Below are 9,662 nucleotides of genomic sequence, written 5' to 3'. Positions count from 1 at the left end.
TAACAGTTCATTTCTTGTTATATATCTAATTATCTTTATAAATAAATATATTAAATTATCAGCAATTTGGTTTTATCTCTCTAGAGAACCCTGTCTAATACAAATATCTATTTTTATTAGCAGTTTGTTAGCTTGCTTTATAACTTACGTATTCAAAAATCTATATATTCTTGTATCATATCCTGCCAAAATGTTAGGGATGAACATGGATGCTAAAAATTGCCACCAAAAAATGACATCGTCTTACTGTTTTTCTCTTTTAAAAATCATTTTACCGGGGGCTCGTACAACTCTTATCATAATCCATACATCCATCCATTGTGTCAAGCACATTTGTACACTTGTAGCCCTTGGTATCAGTTCCTCATTTTTGCTTTCTACTTGAGCCCTTGGTATCAGCTCCTCATTTTTTCCCTCCCACCCCAACTTACTGTTTTTTTCCCCCCAATGTCTTTGAACTCTATTGAAAGTTTTTAACTGTTATTTTCTTACCTGTTCCTTCACTGGAGTATTAACATTAGATAGGCACTGTTGGCAAACAGCCAAAAAGGATTTCACTGTTTTCCTCAAAACCAACAAATCCTCCTGCAAGACATTGTAAATTTGCAGCATGAATTACAGTATCGTAGAAAACTGAGCCAGAAGAAAAAAACACATGGAAAATAGCCACACTGAATGATTTTCAATAAAATTAATAAAATCAACTTTGTTAGGAACCAAATCAGAGTTATTTCCCAGATGTTTGTCTTAATGGAAGGAGCATCAAAACAACTGATATTATCATTAACTTTTAACACATTTTTTGTTAAATATGGTTCATTTAGATTGACAATATTAGAATTGTTTTTCATTCCTTTAACACAAACTAGGTGGTAATAACATGAGGGTACATAGCAGCATATTGAACTCCTACAGTCTTAACACTCTGCTAAATGTCAAGGAAAGAAAGATAAGTTTAACAAAGTGTCAATGTCATCAAAGAATTAACATTCCAGTAGAGAACTAGACCAATTAGAGTAATCAAGTGCTCAAATATTGTATATTAATTCTAACTGAAGCTGAGAGAGTTGAGCTGGAGAAATCTTCAAGGAGAGGCTTTATTTAAGATTTGGATGAGTAAATAGGGCTTAATTAAATGTCCAGACATTATTTCATATGGAACAACATTTGAAAATACAAAAGGAAACAAATTTAATAAGCACTATGAGTCAGGAACTAGTCTAAGGGTTTATACTGCTAAGTAATTTAATCTTTATATTGACTGAGTGGTTGTTATAAGAAATAGTTTGAACTTAGGAAAATGTAGTATCAGAGCTTACATTCTTCTCATTGATTAATAAGCAAGACAAATACAGATAATTCAGTATTAAGTTGATATTAAAATAGCAATAAGTAATTAACATAAGCAAAGGTGAATGTACAAATGAACTTTTACCACAAAAACTGCATTAAAAATGTGGTGAAAAACTTGGCTCATACACGAGTATATATGGCATATACATTTTTTTTTGCTGACGAGTGTTTTTTTTTTTATTTTAGTAAATTATTTTATTGGGGGCTCATACAACTCTCATCACAATCCATACATTCATTCATTGTGTCAAGCACTTTTGTACATGTTGTCATCATCATATTCAAAACATTTTCTTTCTACTCGAGTCCTTGATATCAGCTTCTCATCCCCTCCACCCCCCATTAACCCTTGATAATTTATAGATTATTATTATTTTTTCATGTCTTACACTGACCCTTTACCCTCTTTTCCAGTGTCACTCCTGGGAGGGGGCCATAGGTAGATCATTGTGATTGGTTCTCCCTTTCTCCCCCCACCTTCCCCTTCCCCTTCCTCTCCTGGTACTGCTACTCTCAATATTGACCCTGAGGAGTTTTTATCTGTCCTGGATTCCCTGTGTTTCCAGCTCTTATCTATACCCGTCTGTGCACATGCTCTGGTCTAGCCAGATTTGTAAGGTAGAATTGGAGTCATGATAGTCGGGGGGAGGAAGCATTAAAGAACTAGAGGAAAGTTGTATGCTTCATCAGTGCTATAACGCATCCTGACTGGCTCATCAACATGAGTGGTTTTTAGAAGGAATGAGTCGAAAAAAAGAAATCCTCTTAAGCATTAATATTCCAGCATGTGACTATTCAAAACCAAACTTTAACATTACTTGTTCTTGAATTTCAAACATTCATGATGCACTGGAGGAAATCAGACAAGGAACCAGAGTATTAAATAAGGAAATCTAACTCAAAAGCAGGGGAGAGATGATGCCGGCTCAACATAACACACAAATTAGGTACTGAAGGACAATCATTATCCAGCTATAAGCCAAGGTCTTCCAGAAAAAGCTTAGAAGTGCTTTTGAGGAACTATTACAAAATGTCTTGGTACTGAGCCAAAATGGGAGAGTGAAGACAAAAAGCTTAAGAGAAAAATAGGAGCCAATTTGTGAAAGACCATCTAAAATACCATGTTAGATGTAATCCTGATAGCAATAAGAAACCACTGAAGGATTTTTAACCATGAAAGTGCTAAAATTTTGTATGAAAGAATTGCACTTCACGGTAGAATTAAAAATAGTGTGAAACAGAGAGGTTGGTTAGTACAATCTGTGCTCTAAAGGTCATGTGCTACAAATCTCCCAATCACTCTACAAATTAACTGCTAGTGTTCTCATTTTAAAGTTTAGAACACAGAAGTTCAGAGAACCTATAAAATCTAAGCAAGGGTGCAGGATTTTATCTAATGTCTTATGACTAGAAAGCCCATGTCTTTAATCATTTTGTCTGTATTTTATCACTAATTAATAAAGTCGATAAGAAAAATCTAGAACAAGGGCCTGAAAAGAAAATGGTGGCAATCAAGAATGGAAAAGATAAGAGAAATAAAAGCAGAATTAAGATAATTTAGGGACTAATCAGAATAATTATACCTATTACTTAATGAGAGGTGCCTACTTAAATGGATTATAAGTCAATGAGATAGGAAACAAAGAACCAATGCAGTCAGCAATAGTTTCGTTTTAGAGATGATGATTCTGAGGTTTTTAAAAGTTCCCTGGCAGAGATGTCTTGTGGCAGGTTACAAAGTCCAAGGAAAAGAGTTTGAGTAAGAACAGAGTTTAAGAGCAGTGGTTCTGAACTTTCCTGATGCTGCGACCCTTTAATACAGTTCCTCATGTTGTGGTGAACTCCCAACCATAAAATTATTTTCATTGCTACTTCCTAAGTGTAATTTTGCTACTGTTATGAATCGGGCGACTCCTGTGAAAGGGTCCTTCGACCCCCAAAGGGGTCGCGACCCGTAGGTTGAGAACTGCTGGTTGAGAGGGTCCTCAGCATTACGATGGCGATAACATGATGGGGGTGGGTGAAAATGTTCAAGGAAAAATATTGGCAGTAAAGGCCGATAACAGCATCCTGGGGCAAACCGACACTTAAATAATAAGTGGAGAAAGAAGACTTTGTAAAGAAGTCTAAGAAGTGGCTTGAGAACTAGAGCTAAAACCAGAGGTAAATAAAGAAAACAATTAAAAACAGAATTGGCATCATGGTTTCATGATTACTAGAGTAATTGAAAGTGACAAATACCTGGAAATAAAAAGGAATAGAAAGTGCCCCAAGGATAAAACAATGATGACATTGCTGGTGATTTTAGAGAACATTTTCAACGAAGTTGTGGGAGCTGAAGCCAGAATGTAGTGGACTAAAGATAAGAAACCACCTCTTTTGAAAAATTTTTATTGTAAAAAGATAGCAAAAAAATAAAACGATAGCAAAAAAGTAGGATGACAGCAAGGAGAATTCTTTTGGGATTCATGGAATTCTTGCTGCTGTTTTAACCTTTTGAGTAGAAAAAGTAAAATATTCTACCAAACAATTATTAATTATTGAGTAAAAAAAGGGGCTAAAAGGTGTTAATGCTTTCTTAATTCCTTAGATTTCTTAGTTCATGCACAGCCACAAAAAAGGCCCCCTAAAAAACAAACCCCCCCAAAACCAACAACGAAAGAAAACTGTCTAGAGAATTAGCTCCAGTTGGAGTTGGATGCAAAAGGTTTCTCTAAAGGTCAAACATCAAGTGTAAATGCCTCTTGTAAAATGTGTACTTGTTAATTGACCCCAAAAGTAAATTTAACATCACAACTAAGTAAGCAATTTATTGGTTGACTAATCAATAGTAATATTTTTAGAAGAAACTAAAAGTGTGACAAAGCCAAGAAAACAGCCAAGAGGCTGACGGTTTTTAAAGGTTAAAAAGTTTGGCCTGAATTTGAATACATCGTTATCAGAGAGAGTTAATTTTAACTAGTTAGTTACATTTGGGAATCCTTAGTCACTTGCTAGCCAAAGGGTGGGCCCGTTAGAAGGCACCTGCCACTGCAATCAATGTGCTTCAATCCAGACTGACGACCCTGTCCTTTAGGGTCCTACAAGGTCACTATAGGTAGGAAATGACTCAATGGCAGTAGCTTGGTTTTAACTTGGAGAATTATAAGTACAAACATTTAGGCAAATGGGCATAGATACACACTGGGCAGTTAGCTTGTCTTATATTATAAATCCCTTTGAACAGCTGGGAATAACATTTAGGTACATGTGACTTTTAGACCTCAGGGCTTTCATTTCCATAGCAATTTTTCCACTCCGGTTGCCCTTTTACTATATTTCAGTTGACTTTAAATTGTTGAAATCCCGACCCCACTATGAGACACGACATCCCCCACTGACCCATATCACTACAGGGGACAACACAGGAGACACAGTGTGGGAATTCTGCCCGATCTGATCCCACCACACCGAAGCAAAACACTAAGGGCGTGCAAAAGAACAGCAATGGGAAAAGCAACGAAGTCCCCAGGGAATACCAAAAATAGACTTTGGGGCCAGGGCTTGGTGTCCCATCAGACTCAACCGGAAAAGACTCCTCAATGCCAACAAACAGTCCTTGAACTAACTACATGCTTTTCTTTGTTGTTGTCATTGGCTTTTTGTTATTGTTGATGCTTTGTTTTCATTTGCTCTGTCTTGTTTCTGTGCATGTTATCTCCACAGGTCTGTCTAAATAAGATAGGCTGGATGAACAATCTGGAGGAGAAAACAATGGGACTGAGGATTCCGGGGGGACATGGGAGAGGGGGAGGTGCGGGGAAAGGAAGTGGTGTTAACAAATCCAGGGACAAGGGGAACAACATGTGATCCAAATCAGTGGGGAGGAAGGTGTGGGAGGCCTGGCAGGGCGTGATCAAGGGTGATGTAATCAAGAGGTATTACTGAAACCCAAATGAAGGCTGAGCTTGATAGTGGGACTAGAGGAAAGTCAAAGAAAATAGAGTAAAGAGCTAGGAGACAAAGGGAATTTATAGAGGTCTAAATAAAGGCACGTACATATGTAAATATATTTATATATGAGGATGGGGAAATAGATTTATGTGCACATATATATGTTTAGTAGTAAGGTAGCAGATGGACATTGGGCCTCCACTCAAGTACTTTCTCAATGCAAGAATACTTTGTTCTATTAAATTGGAATTCCATGATGCTCACCTTCCCTACACGATTGCTGAAGACAAAGTGGGTGCACAAGCAAATGTGGTGAAGAAAGCTGATGGAGCCCGGATATCAAAAGATACAGAGTCTAAGGTTTTAAAGACTTGAAGGTAAACAAGCGGCCATCTGGCTCAGAAGCAACAAAGTCCACATGGAAGAAGCACAACAGCCTTGTGTGATCACGAAGTGTTGAAGGGATGAGGTACGAGGCATCAAAGAACAAAAAAATCATATCATTGTGAATAAGGGTGAGTGCGGAGCGGGGACCCAAGACCCATCTGTAGGCAACTGGACACCCCCTTACAGAAGGGTCTCGGGGAGGAGATGAGCCAGTCACGGTGCAGTGTAGCAATGATGAAACATTCAACTTTCCTCGAATTCCTAAATTTTCTCCCCCACCCCCCCAATCATGATCCCAATTCAACCTTACCAATCTGGCTAGACCAGAGGATGTACACTGGCACTGGTACAGCTAGGAACTGGAAACACAGGGAATCTAGGACAGATGATCCCTTCAGGACCAGTGGTGAGAGTGGTGATACCGGGAGAGTGGAGATAGGGTTGGGTAGAAAGGGGGAACCGATTACAAGGATCTACATATAACCTCCTCCCTGGGGGATAGACAACAGAAAAGTTGACGAAGGGAGACATCGGACAGTGTAAGATATGACAAAGTAATAATAATTTACCAAGTGTTCATGAGGGAGGGGGGAGCGAGGAGGGAGGGGAAAATGAGCTGATGCCAAGGGCTCAAGTAGAAAGCAAATGTTTTGAGCATGATGATGGTAAGAAATGTACAAATGTGCTTGACACAATGGATGTATGTATGGATTGTGATACCAGTTGAATGAGCCCCCAAGAAAATGATTAAAGAAAAAAATTACTGAAACCATGATCCAAAGAATCTGCTTTTGCTCAAGTTGGGGTAGATTGCCATTAATGGGTCATGTAGTGATTAGGTTCCTTCAGAAAGATACAGGGTACTAAATCATTTTTAATTTTATTGTGAAAGTTTAAGATTTGTTAAGTAAAAACACCAGAATTAAGGTAGCACATAAGTTTCAGAGAATAGGCTTTTTCCTTAATGTCTACTACAGAATATGTAATACTCAAATAGACATGGAAAAAATAAATAGGAAAATACTTTGAATAGTTGGGCAGATAATTTTGGTTTGATTTAACTAATAAAAGTTAGTATAACTACTCTGAGTTCCTTTAAAATGTAAAATATTGGCTGCTTTTAAATTTGAGAGAACTTAATATATTTCTTATATTCTGGTTACCTATTTCTTTCCTGCTAGAAAAGCCTTGGTCATTAGGGGGCCGGGGGAGGGGGGGGGGGAGAAATTGCACATACTTAACTTACACTAAAAATGAAAGCATTTAATTTGTGGTACTTATTTTTATTTTGAGCTAGGATGCAGTAAGTAAACATTTACTGGCACTTATCTCAAATTTTCGCATATTAACACAACTAATCCTGAGAACAGTGATAGGTATTAATATTATTGTTGTTATCATTTCCAATTTACAGATAAAGAAACAGGCAGAGATATATTAAATGGTAGGTACAAAGACTAAGTTGTAGAGAAAATTTTAACCAAACAGTTCCAGAGTCTGTACTCGTAATCATTATAAGTCAAAACATCAACAACAAAAACCCACACACCAACAGACAGAAATTCTACAGAATACAGAATTTTGAAGGATGTTTTCTTTATAGAACCTGCACTGGTAGGTGAACCTTTCAGTTAGCATCCAAGCACTTAACCACTGTACTACCAGGGCTCCTTCATTACACTCTACTGCCTCTACTATATGATAACATTAATATGTAGGAACTTGAATAAACAAGCAGTACAATGAAGACAAGAAATTTGAAAATAAGGCTACTCAATTACATTTACATGAAAATAAAAACCCAAAAGAAATTGGAGGAAACAGATCAGGCACAAGGTTTTCAATTTTATAGAACTAGAATGTTTAAGGACTATCTCTGCCACTTTGAACATGAGTGAACTTTACTTAAATACATTTTCTGGACACAAGAATATACCTAGATTAAAGGGGTGGAACTGCAAACCAAATTAGTAAATAAAAGATAAAAGTAAATTATTTTTCTTATAGTTCATATAACATGTATGCTTAAGTTATTGCAGCTTCCTTTCAAATATTTTCCCCCTAAATCAAACCAGTATTTTCTTACTTTCTGAAAACAGCTTTGAGTATCTTTTTCTGGTTTAGCTGTGGAAAAGAATTCAGATCCATGTAGATATTAAGTCATAATATTTTGGTTAATCTTTTGTATCCCTTTTACAAGTTGCTTTATTAATCTGGCTAAGATTTTTGACTTCCTGACACATCTAGTGAAACAAAAAATCAGACAATTAAAAACTACAAATACATTAAAACCCACAATGTCCACATATGAAAGGGCTAAAAGTGGTTTTACTTTTCAATGATCTGCTGACAAATAATAGAAACCTCCACCTAAGAATTAAAACAATGCTTTCAAAGTTACAGATGTCAACAATGAAGACATTCCAATGAGGCTAGCACAATTAAAGTGTCATTTTTTCCAGATAGGCTATATTAGAAATAAGCTTTCTCGAAGGCACGGAAGATCAGGTTTGATGGATTCTAATATTCTGGGAAGAAAAACATGGATCTTAAATGCAAACTATCTCTTAAAATGTCAATTACCTCAGCATAAAACAGTAAGGACAATACAGTTAGTTGGAGCAATAAGAATTTAATTCCTATATAGACAACCTACACATATATACACAGGCAAATTGAAAATGTTAATTTATTTACATTTTATGTGACAATATTATGTGGTTAGAGGATGATCAGATTTGGTTGTCTTTTTTCCCCACATTTATTAAATACCATTAATATAATCACTGCCAGAAATGGAAGCCATGGAAAAACTAGTAGTAAATATAGAAAACTAGTATACCATTATTTGATAAATACCTCTGGAAATGACAGAAATCAGAGCTTCAGACTTATCTGAACCAGTTAGCCACAGCTGAAAACAAACATGAATTTAAAAAATGTGGGGGAATCTACATTAATCCCACTACCACTGCAATGCCATTGAGTCAATTAGAACTCTATGTTTCTGAAACTCTAAATCTGTACAAGTGTAGACAGTCCAATTTCCCCCCACCTTAAAACGCCACTAGGGCTCCTAGGAACATTTACCAGGAAGGAAAAATAAAATAATGGACTGAAGCTAAGGAACAGGAAACTCAGAAAGGATCAGTGAACCCCATCAGGGGCTTGAGGCAGGAGAATGGATTGTTGGCAGGACTTGGGAGAGTGACATACATTCAAAGTAGCATGGTCAGCTGCCATCTGAGTCAGGCTGCTGTTTCCCACTCAGTTAGTGAAAAGATTTGGTTGTTACCCAAAGTGCATGCAGCCATTATTTTCTAAAGGGGCAATTACGTTTCTATCAGGGCTCTGACTTGTAATTTTTCCCATACTAGTTCTTTCACATTTTATAAATTTGGGTCTGTTCTGATATTACTTTGCTAATTATGATTGAATTAGGCTGAACTGGTTTGAAGTCCTGGCAGAAAAAAACAGAATAAAGTGATATTCTAGGACAGAGAAAAGATCTCAGAATATAAAAATATAACATGTTAAGAACTTACTGATCAACTTCCATGATTAAAAACGAGGCACAAAACTAAGCTCAGATGGAGCATGATAATGGGACAGGAGGAAAGTCAGGGGAAATAGAGGAAAGAGCTGGGAGGCAACGGGTATTTATAGAGGTCTAGATAAAGACATGTACATATGCAAATATATTTATACATGAGGATGGGGAAATAGATCTATGTACCTATATTTATAGTTTTAGTATTAAGGTAGCAGAAGGGCATTGGGCCTCCACTCAAGTACTCCCTCAAAGCAAGAATACTTTCTTCTATTAAATTGGCATTCTATGATGCTCACCTTCCCGACACAACTGCTGAAGACAAAGCGGGTATATTAGAAAAGTGAGCTGATGCCAAGGGCTCAAGTAGAAAGCAAATGTTTTGAGCATGATGATGGTAAGAAATGTACAAATGTGCTTGACACAATGGATGTATGTA

The 9,662-nt window shown here is 36.8% G+C and overlaps 1 protein-coding gene across 1 annotated transcript in view; it reads right to left on the bottom strand.

The window, feature by feature from the left end:
- The window catches only part of STAG1 (stromal antigen 1), a 296,042-nt gene that overhangs the window by 30,376 nt on the left and 256,004 nt on the right, over positions 1–9,662 (bottom strand). Inside the window, exon 23 of the mRNA XM_045287455.1 lies at positions 493–585. Coding sequence (XP_045143390.1) covers positions 493–585 — 93 coding nt within the window. The remainder of the gene's footprint in view (positions 1–492; positions 586–9,662) is intronic.

The sequence above is a fragment of the Echinops telfairi genome, unplaced genomic scaffold (genome assembly GCF_000313985.2).
Source record: "Echinops telfairi isolate 266 unplaced genomic scaffold, ASM31398v2 ScPeMD7_16;HRSCAF=60, whole genome shotgun sequence".
NCBI classification, from domain to species: domain Eukaryota; kingdom Metazoa; phylum Chordata; class Mammalia; order Afrosoricida; family Tenrecidae; genus Echinops; species Echinops telfairi.
Note: the sequence above shows the minus strand (reverse complement) of the source record. Positions and strands in the feature narration are given on the sequence as shown.